The 19907-nt window shown below is 39.9% G+C and overlaps 2 protein-coding genes across 2 annotated transcripts in view; one reads left to right on the top strand and one right to left on the bottom strand.

Moving 5' to 3' along the window:
• Window positions 1-2488, top strand: part of PSMD10 (proteasome (prosome, macropain) 26S subunit, non-ATPase, 10) — a 4545-nt gene extending 2057 nt beyond the window's left edge. Inside the window, exons 2-4 of the mRNA XM_009997233.1 lie at window positions 706-852; window positions 945-1111; window positions 2138-2488. Of these exons, the coding sequence (XP_009995535.1) occupies window positions 706-852; window positions 945-1111; window positions 2138-2291 (468 nt within the window). The 3' untranslated portion in view covers window positions 2292-2488. The remainder of the gene's footprint in view (window positions 1-705; window positions 853-944; window positions 1112-2137) is intronic.
• Window positions 2489-6972: 4484 nt separating this feature from the next.
• Window positions 6973-19907, bottom strand: part of VSIG1 (V-set and immunoglobulin domain containing 1) — a 21322-nt gene continuing 8387 nt past the window's right edge. Inside the window, exons 3-7 of the mRNA XM_009997232.1 lie at window positions 12015-12213; window positions 10298-10453; window positions 9526-9645; window positions 8184-8310; window positions 6973-7156 (exon numbers count right to left, since the gene is read on the bottom strand). Coding sequence (XP_009995534.1) covers window positions 6973-7156; window positions 8184-8310; window positions 9526-9645; window positions 10298-10453; window positions 12015-12213 — 786 coding nt within the window. The remainder of the gene's footprint in view (window positions 7157-8183; window positions 8311-9525; window positions 9646-10297; window positions 10454-12014; window positions 12214-19907) is intronic.

The raw sequence follows: 19907 nt of genomic DNA, 5'->3' as shown, positions 1-19907 counted from the left end.
CAGCCCCCGGTGGCTACTGGCGCTGGGCGCCCCATTTCCTTCCCTTCCCTCGGTTGGTGGATCCCGTGTGGTTTCTGGGAGGTTTTAAAAGGTGCGCAGTGCTGCTGTGTGTGTGCTAGAAAGGCGAACTGGCGTATTTCGCTGTTTATGTGGAAGAGAAGGGCAGTGATGAGCCTTGCTTACTGTCAAGAAAGATCAGGAGAGCTGTTCTTATGAACAAACTTGCAAAAGCGGGTGTTTGGGTTGTTTGGGCAGGGTTCCTGTTATGTTTATCCCAATGTGATCTTCTTAAATGTGTTGTGCCAAATCATGAGGTACCCTGAAGATTTCTCATTGCTGGGGAAGGCATTAGAGAGCAGGTGGCAGGATCAGTGATTTCGCAGTTCCGAAGGAGATTGTCACTGTCCTAGAGGAAGGGCTGAAATAATTACATCTGTTACAAGTGTTGTGAAGATCATCAAGGAAGGAAATATTGCCCATTCAGTTTAATTAGAGGCTGGGATCTAGAAGAGGTTGCATAAACTTTTGGACACCCTTTTCTGCCACTCATTTCCTCATAAAAAAAAAGCATTACTGTTAATTCTGCAGGGATAAAGTGCCATGCAAGATGACAGTAGCCAAGTCTGTATTGGGGTTGTGCTTTGCCATGTTTTTTGCCTGAAACTCCCCTGGCTTCAATAACGTGGGTTTTTTCTGCCTCTGTAGGCTGGTTGGACTCCCTTGCACATTGCTGCTTCGGCGGGCCGGGACGAGATTGTGAAAGCCCTCATTGCCAGGGGGGCTCAGGTCAATGCTGCCAACCAGAACGGCTGCACACCCCTGCATTATGCTGCTTCCAAAAACAAGCAGGAGGTGAGTCTGCCTGTGCTCCTGGGGGTGCTGTTGCTCGTGCCAAGAAGAGTTTAGTTAACTGTTCTTCCCCCTTTCTTGTTCTGCATATTCAGATTGCAGTCATGCTTCTAGAGAATGGAGCTGATCCGGATGCAACGGATCATTTTAAATCCACCCCATTACACAGAGCAGCAGCCAAAGGAAACCTAAAAATGGTACAGATCCTTCTGCAGCACAAGGCATCTGTTGATATACAGGACTCTGAAGGGAATACTCCTCTGTAAGTAATTTTTTTATTTTTATTTTGCTTAATATAGTATCGTGGCTATGAAATGAAATTCCATTACTTCAGGTGTGTTTTTTTTAATTTCCTTTGCCTCAGAGTAGTCCCTTGCTTCACACCCCTGTGTAATTAAAATGGATTTGAGAAAGTCATACTTAGTGTTTTGTCTAAGTGTGTCTGTATATACATACTTCAATTTGTGTTACTATGTCTACTTTAAATGTGTAGAACACTTTCTGTAGTTATTTGGAAGATGTTTAGTTGCCACTAGAGGGTGGAAAGTGAGCTAATGACATCAAAGTCAGAGGAAACTTGTCTTGCAGGCTGGCCTGCTCTGTTCTGCCAAGCAAAAACTAATTTTGGAAGCTTTTTCTTCACTTCTCTAAGGAAAATAAGTTGCAATTTAAGTACAAGCAGTCTGGTGTTTGATACTACTTTAGAGATCAGTTGAATCTGTAAAGTAAAACCTTAGATGCTCTGAAGTTGGTGGTAGAACTGTGCCTTGTCAACAGTGGAATCAAGATTGTGCCCTGAATACAATCAAGCACTATGTTTTAGCTATGCATAAAACCCAGGATTGTCCTGGGACACACACATTTATCCTCAAGTCACTGTGTCAAATGGAAAAAAGCATTTACTGCGTTTGCTGTAACTCTTAATTTTATTTTTAGCATCATACTGTTTGGTTTATCACTCTCTAAATAGAGATTTCAGTTTTCCAACTTCACTGTGGCGTATGTGCTCCTTACTGTTTGCTGACTGCAGAACCAAATCCTAACCTAATGAAGTGTCTTAAAGTTGCAAGGACAGTAGCAGGAGGAACATTCTTGGGTTGCTTAATGACAACAGACTAGACAGTAAGCTTTGGAATCTGCAGGTGGTTTGTTGCATGTGGTTTTGTTGTTCTAGGATGTGTCTCTCCTCCCCAGCATTCACACTGTCATTTTGACAAGGCATAATTATTGCTTGTTTATAAGCTTGGACTGTTTAATAGTGGCCGTGGGTTTCTTGTTCTTATTACAGTCATTTAGCCTGCGATGAAGAGAGAGTGGAGGAGGCAAAGCTGCTGGTGTCTCACGGGGCAAGTATTCACATTGAGAATAAAGAAGAACTGACTCCACTGAAAGTGGCAAAAGGTGGCCTGGGAGCCATACTTAAAAGAATGGTGGAAGGCTAGTGGGGACTCTGACTCGACTCTTCCCTGTTGCACTTGTGTTTAAGACTGCAAAGTTCCTATTTTGATAGTTCATCTAGGGTATCGTGTATGGCTGTCAGCATGGTAATAAAATTTGTATCTCTAGGTTTCCTTCAAGTACAGTGCCAAAACAACTGTTTGTACTTCCTGTTAATTAAACAGTTCACTGATTTTGAAGTCTTTTTCAATATCTTGCAACTTTCTTTCAGTTTACAGTATGATCTGTATAAATGCAGTTGTTCCCTCTGTTTCAGAACCTAGTTTAGGATTGTTTCGTTCAAGAGCAACAGGACCAAAAATGCTTTAACCAGATAAAGTCAGTTTTCTTTTGGAAGCTCATTCTAGAGTCTTTGTTTTTTCCCTTAGCCTTTGTGATTTGTATGTGTTTTTTAACATTTGTTTTCTTGTGGGTATGGATTCTCATCCTTCAGGTGATTCTAAACTACACCTCTGTTTGTAGAAAGCTGTTTGCTCAGTTGCTTAGATAATTTTATCCATTATTTCTCTTCTTAGACTATTCAAGTGAGCTCTAAATGTTCAGAACTTTTCTGTTGTTATTTGTTGTTATCCTGTTTCTTTGAATATTTAAATACATGTATTTTATGAAGTGCACTAGACCACTTGCAGAATGTAGATGCTGTTCAGGGTTACCTCTGCAAATACACCATTATGTGATGGGTGCCTCTGGGTACTTCTCTGGGATGTACTTTGGCTCTGATTTTACTTCCTCTTGCTCCTGAGCTGGATTTCTTTTGTTGTTCTGTTTGACTCCCATTGTGTAGAACTGATACTTGCTGTTTCTGTTTACCACCTTATTTTATAACAGCAGCCTGGTTTAATCTCTATTTACTCATGGCATATCCTGGTATTAAGTAGTTAGAAGGTAGAGCTAATGAGACTGATCAGTCTAAAAAGTGACCTTATGCTGTAATGACGTTGTCACTTTTGACAAACGTTTCTGAAGAAAATGATGCTGATGAAATTCTGTGAAGTAAAGAACTTTCCTAACAGCAGTCTTTGGTGTTATAAAACTTTATTAAACTGGCATGTAACAAACCCAATCTTTTCTCAATAGCTTGTATGCCTGGGGTGTGAACAACAAGTCAGCTGAAACCTTGCTATCCGTTACACAGTGTGGAAATAGAACATGCTTGTTCTTCGGCTGCAAGGAAAGGTTGAAATGGAAGATGACAGTTTCTACAGTTTGACTTGTAGGGATTAAGGTAATGCAGTTAATTTTTATAAGCGAGACAGAAACTTGAAACAAACAAACATCTTCACCAAGCACATTAAGTCTATCCTAGAAAGCCAAATGCAGGTTAATTCACTGAGGGTGGTGATTAGAGAGCAGGAGGGATAACTCGCCTGTACAGACCTTGCTGGAAGGAGGAACCTGGCTGAGTAAATGTCCCTTATAGATTGTGCAGGCGCTGCTGAAAACTTGAATTGAGAAAGACTGAAGTTAGAATTCAGCATTCATCCTTGATGTTTGCATAGCAAAAAAACCCTGCCACAGCTCTGCAGCTTTGTAAACCCACTTCCCTAGGAGATGATGGCTTGAATATTGCCTTAATATCTGGTTTCCATATTAATGTTCCCTACTCCCTCGGGAGAAGATAAATGGGCCATGCAGCAAAAACTGAACATCTGAGGCAAATTCTGAAAAAAATACTTCTGCATCTTGCATAGCTCTGCAGGGTTTTTGAGCTACCCACCATGGATCAATACCTAATTTGGCTTGTTCTTTGCCAAGAGCATAAGTGGAAAGCTAGGAACAGTGCCCATCCTTTTTAATAAACTATTTTACATGAGAGAAACTTCATCATGAGAACAAATATCTGCCAGAAGGCTTACAAAAATATCTCAATATGTTAAGGAACTCCAAATAAATGTTACTTTCCTTACTTTCCACCTCACCCCCAGCAATCTGGTTTGCTTCTTAAGTTTGCTTTTTGTTGTTTTGGGGTTTTTTTAGTACTTGTACACACTGGTAGTTAGAAATATGAGAGGAATTATTAGTCTAGAACTTGTGCTCATTGTTCTTTCTTTTTATGTAAAACATTAATGTAACTTGAGCAATTTCTACTTTTTTAGCAAATGTAAGACCTATGGTATTCTAGGAGGATTGTATTAGTTCTAGAAAGTAATTGCAATTTCACCAGCATAAGCTCTCTTTACTGTAGCAAGTTATATAAGGAATACATGCATTCTGAGGTGACATTAAGGAAAGATTTTAAAATTATTATGAGGACCACATAATATATTCCACTGTTCAGTCACGATAGTTCTGTTGCAGAGGTGTGAAAGTTGGAAAGCTGTTGCTGTAAGGAAAATGTAAATATGTAAGATAAGTTTAGAAGAACTAAAACAACTACAGTGGTGTCAGGAAGAGAGTTGTTTGTATTTACCATGAAGAGCAAGAGTAAAAGAGTGCCTAGGAATGTCAGAGAAGAAATTAACTAATGCCACTGTCAGCCAAGCTGTGGGCTCACTTGGACCAATAATTGATTTGAATTTCTCATTAGGAAACACCTTTGGTAAGAAAATGGCACCCAAACAGGAATAGGTAGCACCTACTCTTATGCTGTTACTGAGTGTGCTTAATGTCATAGTTCTACCTACCCACAAAACTTTGAGTGTGAATATCAGAATTTTTCACTAAGTTTCCAAATCTACACGGAAGGGTGTGAGTTTGAGGATTTTGCTTAGTAAAATCACCACGAGAATCCGTAAGAGAGATGCCTGATTAAGAAGAGACTGCCATACAGGTCATGGCTTAAGGTTTTATCTGGGTATTCTGGGGACAGAGGAGTGTGAGGATCCCCAGGTAGAATGTGGCAGTGTTGCTATTAGTAAGGCTTTGACCCTCAGTCTGGCACAAGCAGGTTTTACCTAAAACAGTATTTTAAGAGCACTGTAAATGTTTTTGAACTATGCAATGAGGCTAAACACCAGGACACACATATAAAAGACAAATATTTGAAAGCTAGAAAACTGGGTGAAAAAGACAATGAATACAGTTATGCATAATGATCTAAGTAGAATCTTAATTAGGACCACATACCTTAAGTCTTCCTTAAATGTTGCTAACTTTTTCTTTCTTTTCTGGTCACTTTCTTGATAAATGTACTTGCAACTGTAGGAACTGAACTTGAAGATTTTAGCATGGATGTATTTATCCTTTAATCTGTTTTAAAGATGACTGTTGCATATAACTAATGTGTACAGGCTAGAAACAGTCACAAAGGATTTATGAACATTAGATCCTAAGAAAGACTTTTAAGTGCCAAAAAGTTCCAAATTCCTAAGCCAGACACATTTTTCTGCAGTCTGTGAGACTAGAACCAGTGTCTCCTGCTGTCAGTGAATATCTACCTCAGGCAGTTCAGAAGGGAGCCACTGAGACTGTGTCTGTATTCACCTGAGCCCTGTGGTCCTTGAGCTCTTTTGAAATGGTATCTTTGCTCTTTTGAAGAACTGAGTTTGCTTAACCCTAAAAATGAGGCCCAGAGAAGAGGTGTCCAGTAATTGGAGTGTTTCTTGTTCAGGTATCCTTCCAAGAGAATGCTCATTACTCAGCTGTTGGCTGTGAGTGTGTATGCACCACTTACCTTCTCTCTTGATACCTTCACCTATAGAAAACAGTCCAAGTTACACTGGGCTAAAGAAACCAGAAGAAAAGTAGCATGAGTTTGTTGCTTAGTGGGTAGGGCAGTTGCCTGGAAATAGATTTAAATCATCTCAGGCACAGGAATCAGTCAAAACTAGTGTGTTGAATAGTTGGCAGTATTCACTTTTAAGTTTTGAAAGCAACTGTGTCTGCATGTCATGAGAAATCCAATACTCTATGTGCCTGTTGTAACATGACTTGCATGGCATTTAGATTTCCAGCTCCTGTTGTTTGGAAACCAGTTGATCAATGTCTGAACTGGGTACCTGAATGCCAGTTCTAGTAAACTGAAAACTGGAACTGCTGAAACACACAATTGGGATGCTGGTGCATTGGGAACTTTAAAGCCAAGAAGGTCTCTGTTAACAGAATGTATTCCAGCTTAGCAGCAACAGGGTTAAAGTTTCCAGGACCTAAACAATAGCTTTACTTGGAATTCAGACGCACAAGATTTCATTGGTCCAGGTGTTAACATCGGTTTCTGCACTCTTGTGACATTGATGAAACTTCTTTTTACTTCTGATGTGCAAAATCAGATCCTTTAAAAACTGCAAATACTGACCATGATGATTGTTCTGGGTTCACAAGGAACAGGAGTTTGGCCAACACTGTTTCTGGAGAAAACTGCTGTGGTTCAGAACTGAGTAGACACATACTTTACAGATATTTGACTCAAAAGCTCTTACTTTGTCAAATGCTTCAGTCTGTTTCCTAACTAGTTTTGCAAAATAGATTGGATACATGTGGATGATAGCTTTTCTATACTTAGATTTATGTATAATTATAAGTAGATAATAAATGAAATTTCATTAACTTTAGAAGCCAAATCTCCTATGCACAAAGAGCATGTGTAACAGACCCTTTTCAGACTCCACCCCAGTAGTTCACAATACAAATGCCCATTTAAGTTTTAGTCATGGTTCTATGTTAGTTCAGTGACAACAATTTTTGTATAAAGAGGTCCAAAGCTGACAAGAAAAACTGTATTAAACTCTAGGCTATTTCTTCTTTTTCCATTTCTTGCTTCTGATCATTGTCAGGTGTCCCAGAGTCTGCCATTTCATCAGCACTAGGGTATTCATTGGTTGCATTGCTTGATGGAACTGTGGTCACAGGAATGTTTTCTTCATTAGGTACCTGAACGTACTCTGCATTGGGCTGTTTCTGAGTCATTTCTCTGCAGGAAAACAGGATGAGGATTGTGATTTCACATGTTGAAACCCCATCTATGCTAGAGTCTTTCAAAAGAATAAGTCCTAGTAGTTTTGTTATCTAAACATTAACCCCCTTATTATTGTGACTCGGTTCCAAGAGTACCTGAAAAGGGTATGGCATCACTGCTGCTCAGACAGCAAGTGTCTGAGTATTAGATAATAAGACTGATCTGCATCACTATTCTAAGCAATCCTACTAGAATAAAATAGATTTTAGTATGTTAGAATGCTTGGCAAGGAGAGCAGAATGGGAAAGTAAGTGCTGGCAAAACAATAATAAAGCAGCTCCCGATAATTAAGCACTTTCACATGTAAAAAATATCAGATGCTAGTTAATTATTTCAATGTAGAAAGATTTATTAGGATCCAAACACAAATTAGATGTTAATGCTACATCAGTTGAAAGCAGAAATCAGGGGCGTGAGTGACAGACCACCTGTCTGCTTTAGCAGAATTCTGTATCAGGAAATCTTAGATCTGTGCTGCAGGGAAGTGTCCAGATGACATAATTTTTTTCTGGCCTCAGCTGCATGTATTCTGAAATATAGCACTGAACATCATGGGGCTAAATACAGTCTCTATAGTATGTGAGAGAATGCCTATGCTGAAAATTTGGCAATTTAAGGGGAAAATGAGCAAACAGAGCAGATATTTCCAGAGCAGGATCAAATTGGACATTCTGGGTTCCATTCTGTTGCCTAAACCTTGTGTCTCTTGCCATTTGAGATGCCTTAAAGTATCCCAAGCATGCATCTTGTAATTTCAAATAGAACTGAACATTGGAAAGAGGGTAATGGCAAGTTCTGTTACAAGAGCAACAGCCTAAAAGTCACAGAAAAGCAAATAGTCTCACTCTGGAAGTTTTCTCCACAGTTGTATTATTTCCCCTTCAAAAGTGTTTAGTGTAATTCCACTTTACTTTAGTTCTGGATTATCAGCAGTGCTTTACAGAAATAGTTGTCTCAAAATGAAGCAAACAGAAACTCTTACTGCATCTCATTACTTGATGACTTCTTATTCTTTGCCTTCTTGGTTAAGACCCAGACGATAACGCAAATGATAGCAGCTGCCAGAATTGCTCCAATTAATGCTCCAGCAACAATACCACCATCTGAGTCTGGAAAGAAAAAAAGATTACTTGACTTTTTAAAGATAATTACTGTAGCGAAATCCCATGGAAATTTTGTGGAGGAGCCTTTGGTAGAAAGCAGACAAGAAGACACTGGATTCAAAGAACTACAAATCTGACTGACAGATGTATTTCCAGGAGGGAGACCAAAGATTCTCTAGGAAGAAGAGAACTGTGCTTTTATGACCTTTGCTGTCTCCTTTCTTGTTAATTAGCTCCATATCCTAACAAAGCTCATGTTTATGCCTGGCTAAGGAAACACTAACCTGTCAACACTGGGAATAGAATCACAGAATCATAGAATCATCAAGGTTGGAAAATACCTTCAAGTTCAAGCCCAACCGTCTGCCCTACAACCCCTAACCACTAAAGCATCTCCTGAAACACCACGTCTACCCATTTCTTGAAAACCTCCAGGGACAGTGCCTCCACTGTCTTCCTGGGCAGCCTGTTCCAATGCCTCCCCACTCTTTCTGTAAATAATTTTTTCCTAATATCCAATCTGAGTTGAAAGCCTTTGCTCTTCCATCCTTGCAAACAAATTCTGAAATTCAGGTTGCCTTTATCTCTGTCTTTCAGATGTAAAATGTATGCTCTGATCATCTGCGAGCCCCCAAAACCTTCTCTTTCCACTTCATTACAGTCTCTAGCTCTGACCTGCAGTTTTCATTTTATAGAGCAGTGAGTAACTGAGGGATTATTTCAGGGACATCTCTCCTGGCTGGTTGTGCAACATATGTTCCCTCTTGTTAAAGGTTACTGGTTACATGAAAAACCTGCATGCAGATGTGGTTGACAACTGCTTGAGAACAGTCAGGGTAAGGTTGAACCCTGCTTGAGGGCAGTCAGGGTAGAGTATTTTTCCATGACTGCAGTATCTTTAGGCATCTACAGTGCCCCAGTCCTTGTACTACCACATTTCAGTGATGCTCGTCCTCAGTGGGACCTCAGTGGAAGTCTGAGCTGGAAGGAATTGCTCTAAACTCCACATTTTTCAGTTCTTAGGAAAGATTTTGCAGTCAGAGCCTGATTCAGCTCCCCCTCCCAGTTGGAAATGAAACTGGAGATGTTAAATGAGTTCTCTAGGTCAGTATAAATTCTTCGCATGTCTAGAGCCATGCTCTGTAAAGTTCTTAAAGCATTTTCCCTCAAACTGTGCATGTCAAAATCAAAGATGTGATTCCTTTCATGCATGAAACTTACGGTTTGCAGTTAGGTCAAGCTCACAGGTGCTGTTCCCCAGGACGTTGCTGGCTATGCACCGGTAATACCCAGTTTCAAAGGTGGTGAGGTTGCCAATGTAAAGAATGCCAGTGTTTGGATCTGTGACAAACAGAGAGCGGGTCCAGATTACTCTCTGGGTACTGTAGGGGCAGTAGAGGCAAGTGGTTTTCTTTGGTTGGAAATACTGAGTGTTACCAAGAGATTCAAATCAGGGTTCTATGATTATTCATTCACTTGGTGTTTTTATGTTCTTTAAATTAAAAAGTTTTACCTTCTTTGAAAATGTCTACAGCGGTTTCTTCAGGAGAGCAGCAGAACATGAGAAGTGTGCCCCTACCCTGCAAATCAGTCTGACCATCTGATGTTTTACCCACATTAGTATTGTCAGTGAAACTTCACGAATGAAAATGTAACGGGCAGTGAAGATTTTTGGAATGGGTGTCTTAGCACCTGAATGAGAAATTGACTTATTCTAAGTTCACTCAAAATTCAAAGGGAGTTCTAAAGGCATAAATATTTCTCCCATTTTGATAATTTACAGTAGTGGCACAGGCAAGACTTTACCATGCCACAGTTTTTATTAAAACCAAGTGTTCTGTGTATGTGACAGCCATCAGTTGATTTGAGTAAGTAAAATGATTTTGTGGTGTTGATAATTTTAACTGCCTGATGTGATACACGGAGTTTGAAATGGCTGGTACTGTGGAATTCCAGATCCTGAACACGGTATGGTGGTCCTGTGGTTACGTACTACGTTGTTCAGTCACAGGCTTGAGGGTGTCCCCATCCACTTTGTACCAGCGGTAGGTAGGGCGAGGCAATCCTTCTTCACATTTGCAGAAGAGGTAGATGAGATGGCCTTTTTCAGGCATGCCTTCTATTTTGCAGAAAGGTTTTGATGGTTTGACTGTAAAATAACAATGAGGAGAACAGACACACTTTGAGTACATACCTGGGCCTGCAAAAATCCACCTGGAGGTGGTACTGTGGCTTCTATGAGTGAGGAATTGAACCTTATCTACAGATTTCCATCTGAGAACAGAATCTTGCTTATGAATCTGACCAAAGACTGTCCTTTGAAGTTTTGAGTAATATTCAATATATGTACATAGGCTAGAATACTTTTTTTTCTCCCCATTTGCTTAATAATTATGGAGGTGTTGAGTTGAAGACTGTCACTTACTTTAATTATAATGAGCCAATCTCTATTGTCATATACCATTCTGCCACATAGCAACATAATTTTATCTGGGGACAGAGCAGGAGTTTTTCCACATAAAGGTCAAGGCTTGATTCTTCAGTATATTGTAGTTGTGGAAGAAAAATTAACTACAGTTCTATTAAAAATGTATATATTTTGATAGATAACATTTCTCACTTTGTACACAGAAGAAGATTCTGTCTTCACTCACATCTCTTTTTTTTCATTTCCTACCTATAGATATAGAGTACAGTCAGTGGTACTATACCAGCAATGAACACAGCCCAATTTTATGTGCATAAAGGAACAGCCTTTGTTGGTTTTCATGTGAAAAGTACAATCTCTTACTGAAATGTGCGAAGATTTACTATCTGTTTGGGGAATTTTAAATTACAATTGACAGTAATACTTTAATTTTTCAGGGATTCAGTTTCCATATGTATTTTTCTTCTTCCTGGCAGGTAGGCAAAGGATGTTGGAATCACATGATTATATTACTTCAATTTGTTATTCTGACCAGGTATAAATTCTCAGTATAAAAGCAATTATTAGATGGGGTTGATATAAACTTCTATCTTACTAGGAAGTGAAATATCTCATGCTACTGCTTTTCACCCTTTCTATCCTGCCTGTTCATGGTTGAACTTTTGCTTTCTTCCATCCAAAACAGACTTTATCCTACTTCCATCCAACACATACAAGTTTCTAGAGTTTCCAGGAATGGGGGTGAACCAGAACCCTTCCTTGGCTGTACTGATGCCTTTCTGATGTGAAGTCACTGTGACCAATATTAGGTAAAATTAGCAACATTTTGGTCTTTGCTGGGGCTAGATATAGTATCTTCAGAGAGAATTTGTCACTCCCAGCTAAAAGGTCTTTTTATTTTAATCAAAGTTAGTATCACTTTTTTTTCCTACCTGAAAAAATGTAATGAAGTTGGATAATTCCAGCTACCTGCTTACATTAGGTAGCTTTCTGAGAGCACAAAGTGAATCTGAAGGCCACTCCTGGAGAAATAAGATTTTACTGTAGGTCTCAGGTATGCTTTGTCTGGAAGCCAGAGGGCAGCCCAGGCCCTGCCTGCCTCCAGAGCCCTTTGCAAACATCTCTGCCTCAGAGTATCAGCCAGCCCCTTCTCTGTATCATGGGCCTTGTTTATCACTGTGCTGTTATTCCCTCTGCTCCTACATAGTTTGAGCCATGAATTCAGTGTTTCATAATAAGGGAAGAGAAATACAATACAGCAGCAGAGAGGAAAGGCACTTACCCAGCACATTGACTATCACAGATTTTTGGCTCTGTCCAGCATCACCCTGTGGGCTGAAGACTTCACAGGTGTAGGAGCCAGTGTCAGAGGGCTGCATGTTGGAGATCGTTATTGATGCATTCCCTGGACCTGTTGCAGCTGTTATCCTGTTCTTAAACTCTCCATAGGAGTAAGACTGGCCTTCTGAATAATAATAGATCTGTGATAAAGAATCAATTGTTAATTTGATAACAAAAGATCTGCTGCTGCTTTGTTTAGTACTCATAGTTGATTTCTCATTAAGCGAAGCAATGTCACCCCTTCTTGCTCCCTCCCCCGAGAAAGCAAAGATGAAAACACGGTACATTTGAATATATTTTTTCAGTACTTATTAAAATACAAGCTTTTCAGAAATGGGATTTTTAATTGTGTAAATGAAAAGTAGATATTTCTTTGGGGATACTGTAGTCACAGACTGATGCATTTATGAAAACAAAGGTGAGACCATTGACCATTATATGACAATTCTGTGAAAAATTGTTAAGCCATGCATGATGAATAGTGCTACTAATTGAACCACAAATGGTTTGTGATACCATTAATAAGCACATCAGTAAAAGATTGGGACAAGACTGGACCTGTCATTGCAAAAAAGTGGATGGCTGCAGAAATTTCCAAATACAGAAGCCAGCAAACAGAGAACTGAAAATAATCCAAAAGGCATAGGTCTAAGCAAACAAGGCACCTGATTTGTTGGCAGTAAATTTGGAAGCAATAAAAGTGCAGTAGGAGAACACCGGCAGAATCATCACACATGCAGTCAGAGAAACTGTGCAATTAGAGAACTGTGCTGTTGTCCTTGTTTAATCAAGGTCAGAGCCATCTTGGGTTTTTTAGTTTATACCATAGGTGGAAGTCAAGAATACCTGTTGGCCTCAGTGTTTGGAGGGGCACCTATTTAGATTAAGACGTTCTCCTTTTACTAAACAGTAAAAAAAGTTTTGCAGAATTAGAGACAGTAAATATCACTAAGGAATGCAACATTTCCTCCCAAATAAACTTTTGGTCTTTAACATTGATTTCACTGACTTCAGTACCATCAATAGTACTAAACAGCACTGCAGGAGTGGAATTGGCCTCTTAAGCTGATAAGCTCAAACCTGTTGCCTGCTGACTAAAAGGAGAGATGGAATTGTTCATTGTGGAGCCTGGTTGGTAGTCTGAGACTTGAGCCTTGAGTGTTTTCAGGAACTGCAATATCTCCTCTGCTCTGGGGTAAATTTAGTGATTATCAGGAATTACATGCGCTCTGTCCAGTCTAGCTCTGCTATGAAACCAAGGTGTGAAAGAACAAAGCTCATGTGGAAAAACTATGGAAGGTTAATTAATTTTTGCAGGTATTAATGATAGTATTGTGTGAAAATGCTAGTATTTGGGATGGCAGTATGTTCCCCAATGTCCACATGCACAAATTCCATGCTCTAGGCATAGTGAACAGTTCTAGTGTACTCTAGTACTCTAGTAATTTTTTTAAGTGGTGAGAGGTAACCTTATAGAACTACAGGTTGGGACCCAAATAGATCTAACATTGTCCCTACTGACAGGATTCCAGAGTCAGCAGTAAATGTATTCATTGAAGTTGGACTGACAGCATGTTTTTTAATGGGAATAACTGGAAAATGCTTGTAGAAAAAAGCTCCACAAACTTGTGAAATGCTGTTCACACCTGACTAGTCTCAAAATTTCCTTTTAGACAAAGATCCCTGCCTTTAGGAATGCTGCAAATCCTCAGGCAAGAAGTATAATTTGCTTTACTTTTCAGATCAACTGATTGCATTTTTAATTGAGAATATTTATTCTTAATTCTGTTTATCCACACTAATACAGTGTTGACTGAAGTCTTTAAGCAATGTTATCAGAAAGCCTTTCTTAGCTTAAGGCAAGGTACACCCCAAAGCTGCCAGAGCATGGCTGGTTTATGCAGTGATAAGGCTTTGAAGTGAAGGTCAGAACCCAGACTGCACAGCACCAGCAGCTCCATCCTACAGCTTGGCCCCGTCTCAAATGCGATTTTCCTGCTTTCCAACCAGGCTTTATCTTTCCTTGCCCAAGGGGTACAAACACCAGGTACAATTAATGCAGGGTTCTGAACACCAAAGCTACACCACTGCATTGTCAACACGTGGAAAACTGGCGTGGCAGTGAGGAAGTGTAAGATGTCCAGCTTTAGTGCAGCAGCAGACTAGGTTGGAACCAAAGTCCCTGAAGTGCTGGCTAGACTCTCCAGTTCCCATTGTTTGTGTGCAATGCCATCAATTTTAACATTTTATGCTAGAAGTCTAGAGATGGACCTCTTTTGCAAAACAGAGTCTGAATGCACACCCTCATATTCCCCAAGAATGAAGCATGTTCAAAATAAGCATTTTGGTTTAAGCAAATCTCTCATTAAAAAAATTGTAATTACAAAACCACACTGATCACAGCTGTCTCATACTACATTTATCCAAGTATGAGCAACTACAGAGTATTATACATGGTTCTTTGCAAGAGACTGAAGTTATAAGAACTGTGAATTCTGACTAAGTTGATTTCCCAAATAGATCTCAGCACTGATGGGCTGGATTTGCATCCCCTCTCAATCAATTGTGTCTGTTTGAGTAGGGCAGAGAAAGAGCTTCCATCAGCTCTTCATACTAATGGGAAATGAGCTTGCACAATGACTTAAGTAATGAATGACTTGTAGCAACATTAGAGAGAGGCAGGCCCATTATATGCTACTAAAAGGCCTGATTACTGAAAAAAGGGGCTAAATTATACTCAATCTACCTCTGAGTGATTTAGGGTTGATGTGAGAACGAACACTAGCAGAAGCTACCCATGGAGTGCTAGGTTAGCTATAGCGAGTGTTCCTGGGAAATGGGGACTGACACTACAAGTCTTAAATGCAGCCAGGGCATGCCAGTAAACATTAGATAGGAGCATTTGATTGAAGTCAGGGTGGATTATGTATCTAAACCCTAATACAATACACTGAAAAATTAATTCTGTGTTCTCTCTCTCTGTTTGAACTCATGCAGAAAGAATATTGTGTGTACACAATTCAACCTGAGGCAGGTGTGAGCACAGCAGAGAATACTTGTTTTCTTTGTGGGTTCAAACAGAATCTTTCTGGCTTGTTTGTTTGGGTTTTTTTTTTCAACTATGAACATAAAGGCAGTGGAACATCTCAAGGAGATGCATTCAGTTCCTCTGCAGGCTGCTGCCTATTCTCAGTTCTGCTTAGTTCCGGAGTTGAAGGAAGGAAGGTGGTAAACACCAAAAAGACTGAGTAATATTGTGATTAATTACTGAGTGTATATTGTGTCCCATAGGTATGATTGGATTGTGTACACAGGAAATTTAATTTAAGAGGAACATGTTTCAGTTAATTGGCTGTGAATTCATAACCCATTTTAAACAATACACTCAAAATGGGTATTTTAAATCCTTGGTCAAAGTGCTTTTATGGTCTGTGAAAAGCTTGTGTTTGTGCCTTTCAGAAAGCTGAAATGGAAATTGCAAAAATGTTTCTGTTCTGTTTCAAAAGGAAAAAACACTTTTCTGTTGAAGATACAGAAGACTTGTTCTTTTTGGGCAATTGACAGCTTATGTTCCCTCATTCAGATGCACATCTCATTCACATTTCTTTCCATTTTACCTAAAATATCCCTAAAATGTCTGTATGAGGAAACTGTAAATATAGTCAATGGTAGCCTTTTCCTGGAAGCCCTTTTAATTTGATGTGGTAAATATATTTAAAGTGCAACATCTTGAATGTAAAAAAATACAAGAGAAAATTCCACTGTGCTTCTCTTGAAAAATAAGCTTTTAATGTCCTCAAGCAAATCATGAGTAACTCTAGTGAAGCTGATAATTTACCAGTGTAAACAGAATATTGAGGATGCAGCAATGGTCACTTCTCTTTAGTAGCAAGTTTGTTCATGCGAGTTTGTAATATAATGGTGCCTTTTCACATTTCTTGGGAGCAGCTGCCTGGGATGACTAATCAAACAACCGACAGAAAAAAGAGCCGAGATTTTCACTCCTAAAAATGTTGTCCTTAATCACTCCACAATCTCAAAAGCTGGTTCTTGCAAAACAGCAAGTTGGCCAGAAAATGTTTCCCTGACCTTAGAAAGGATTGCAGTCTAGTTGGTTATTCAACCAAAAGCTGCTAATGTCAGCAGCCATCCCTCTTGGCCTCCTAAGGCTGTGGTGTAGTTACTCTGCATTTCCACAGTCTCAGTTTCTGCTGCAATCAAGAAAAGGATATGGGCTCATAAACTTCCAAGGCAGTTGAGTCAACTATTTTTGTTGAGCTGGGGGATCTGAGTTACAAATAGAACAGGGAACTGGGAATGATCATACTCATTTGGAAAAATATCTTGGTAATTTCAATGCACTCCAGATCCTGGAGATAAGATTATTTTTGTCCATAATTCTGAAGGATTTTCTACATGAAACCACATGTCCCTTTCTTCTCCTCACTTCTGGAAAGGCTGCTACTTTTATAATGTGATGGTGAGGAAAGTATTCTCCCGCAGAGGAAGTAGTTAGCAAAGCTGGTACCAAGTTGAGGATTTTCACAGGCTGACATGTTTGGCAGAGAGTGAGAAGCCCACCTACAGGTTTCTTTTATGCAACACATATAGAAGGATCTTCCTTAGAAGGTGGAGGTTGTGTGTGAAAAAGGAAGCAGTAAATTAGAAGAAACATGCATCCATTTGCTTAATTTCTTCTTGAGGCAGGACAAACACATACTAGAATTTGCATGAATATTTGTCTTTCAAAGACCTTTGGATGGACTCATTCATAATTTCCAGGTCAATATTCCTCCTACCCTTCATCTCTTGGTGTCACACATCACATTGCTTTACATGCCTAGCACATCAGGGCATCAGAACTGTAAAATGAGATGTACTTGAAGGTGTATCACAAAATGTTCCACTTGATTTCTACATCTAATTTCCTGACTGTTTCAGGACATGACAGTTTCGGGACATGACTTCCTTACAAGTACCTTCCTTACCAGAAGGGTCTTCCCTCCCGCAGACCCTTCTCACTTTCCCCTACCAGCAGGTGCAAAGCTCAAGCATCCTGTGCCATGACATTTCTCAAGGCTGATGTGTTCAGCACCTGATTCACAGTCTTTCCCTGGGGAGCTGTAAAGCTCAGGCATTCAGATGGCTCTGTCATTGTGTTGTTTTATCCTTTTTCTCAAGCTACTAGAAAAAGAACCATTAAAGTCTCTTTCTCACCAATAAATGCAAGGAGGATATTAACAACTTTACTGGTTTGAGATCATGATCTCTTTTTGAATTCTGTGTACAGACAATTTATAAAACAACAAGGGAAAAAAGTGTTCATCATTTCCCTAAGCAGCTTGTCATCTAATTAGAGAATAAATTCTGCACACTCTAAGTGTTAATTAAAGCCCAAGGCTTTGATTCTGAAAAGAAAGCAAATGTTCACACGTGCATTGGTTTCTTTGACGTGTGTCATGTGACTGAGTCTGGCCCCCAACACCTTTTTTCATCCACAACTTCTTTTCACACATTTTTGAAAAAACTCTGATTTGCCAGACTGTAGTGAGGGTGTTATGTCCTGCATTACTGGGTTTTTTGCATGGGTTATTGAGAATGTTAATGACTAGAAGCATCTTGTCGCAATTGCTCATTGGTAGAAGAAGAAAGGGAGTCAGAAGCCTTTAGAGGATTAATCATGCAGCAGCTTTAACTGATACAAAATACTTTTGAGGAGCAGCTCTTTCATGTTCTCATAGTATCATTCTTGTGGCTGAACTATTGTTGAATAATTTCTACAGTGCATCGAGTACAAACATGTTTTCTCAATGTTTTCTTTTGGTGTAACTGCTCTCCAGCAGTTATTACTGGACCTCAGTTTACACTGGGCTGTACCCTATCCTTCATGGTAAGACATGAATCCCACTGTAAAAGAAAGTTTGGAGTGGATTACAGCTGGGATGTTGAGCTGACAGCCAAAAAGAAGCCAGCTCAGCAGTCAGTTTAGTGTCCTCTGTAACCATCACATGTCAAAATGCTGTTATATTCTAGAAAGGAGATCCAGGATTATTTTTTTAATTATTTTTTTCCTATATACATATGTAACCTCAAATTTGGGCTATCCAGACTTGCTCACATCCAACCCAGAATCTCCTGGTGTATGGACATGCCCTTTGGGTAGAATATTCCTGAAGGTGCTAGTTCAGCCACCTAGAATAGCTCTGGGAAAAAACAACAGCTCTATCCAAAATAATTTTTATGGAGAAATATGCAATAAAAGGTAAGGTGAGTTAAAAATGCTGAATGGTGCATCTAGTTCAGCTTGTCTCAGTCATGTGCTGGTTTGAAGATTTTAATCCAGAACATGATTACAGGTCTTACAGTATCATAAATATAGCAGAGGCTATGTAGCTCTTTTTTTCCCCTTAAGATTGTGGGTTGTTTTTTTTCTTACCTTGTATCTCCAGCTACATCTTCCCCGTGCATCTGTCACATACACCATCTTTTGACATTGATTGACTGACTTTTCATCCATACTCAGAATACCGTGACACGGGGAATGCTGTATTTAAGTAAAAATGTGCTGATCTGAGAGTTAAATGAGACTTTAAATGTTCCCCCATTATCAAAGAGCCTCTTCTCTACACAGCTACCCATTAGTACTGTCTGTTCTGTTCACACGGGCAGGGTGCCTCATGTTCAGTGGATTTTGCAGAAGATGCCTGAAGTCTTGTCAACAGTGAGATGTAATAGAATCTTATTTCTAAGCTTTTAGGTAAAATTAGACAAACTAAGATTGAAGTCTAATGTTTGCTCCAAACACACCAGTTACAACAGTTTTCTACTTGTCTCGACTTTCCCTTGCTGTTTCACTATTGCCTGCTTCAGTGGATCAATGTATCTTCTCTCTGCAGACTTGTTACCCCAGTGCCAGAGATAACCACAGGCAGTCCACAGTAATCCCAGTGACATCCAGGGAGTCCCTCTGACTGCAATGACATGACAACAGTATGTCTGTTCCTCAGCATTGAAGGTGTTGCATCTGCTTTCTGTGGAGCTATTCCTTTCACATGTCTGCTCGCTCATCTAAATGCTAGATGAAACTCAATATTAAACAATCACCTATAGGCAAACAGAAATGCTCAGAGAGGCCCTTTGAGGAAGTCTTCCTGTACTGCTTCAGGAGATGTTTTGCACAGGCTCGTCTTTGAGCTGCTCTGCTCCCAAGCCAGTGTCCCTTGCAGTGCTGACAGCCTCTGCCAGTACATGATCTGGCTTGTCTATGGCTGAAAGCATGGGATGGGGTGTCAGGAAATACTCATACTACATCAGTTCTTTCAATAGTGTTTTCCCCACACTTACAGGGCTGGCTGGCTCCTGGCTCTCAAGTGGTAGCTCAAGGCCTGTGCCTGTGCCTTGTTTTGTGCTGGGCAGCAGTGTTGTGCTGGGCACTGGGACTGCTGGTAATCTGCATTCAGGCTTTTGGGGTGAAAGGAGCAGACACAGATGAGCTCAGATCATTCTTCTTGCATCTCTTTCCTTCCCTGGGCTCTGCCACTCTGTGCCCTGTTCTTAAACAAGGTGACACAAGCCTGCTGCCTTCTGTGAATATTTGGCAAAGTGGCTCATCAGCCTGCGAGGTTGGGTATGAGGACGTGACTAGACTTCTCATCAGAGAACAGGGCTGTCCTGCTCTTCTGTGTGGTCTGCAGGAAGTGAAACCCTCCTTGCCTCTATCCAATAAATGATACTTTCTTAGCAGGGCAGTGAAAAATAAGGGCTGTGGTAGAGTGAAAGCCAATATATAAAGTTAGTGAAAGATATTCTTGCTATTATATGTGTCTAACACTCT

Source organism: Chaetura pelagica, unplaced genomic scaffold (assembly GCF_000747805.2).
Source record: "Chaetura pelagica isolate M959 unplaced genomic scaffold, ChaPel_1.0 scaffold344, whole genome shotgun sequence".
NCBI lineage: Eukaryota > Metazoa > Chordata > Aves > Apodiformes > Apodidae > Chaetura > Chaetura pelagica.
The sequence above is the reverse complement of the archived record's forward strand: the minus strand, read 5'-3'. Positions and strand labels throughout refer to the sequence as shown.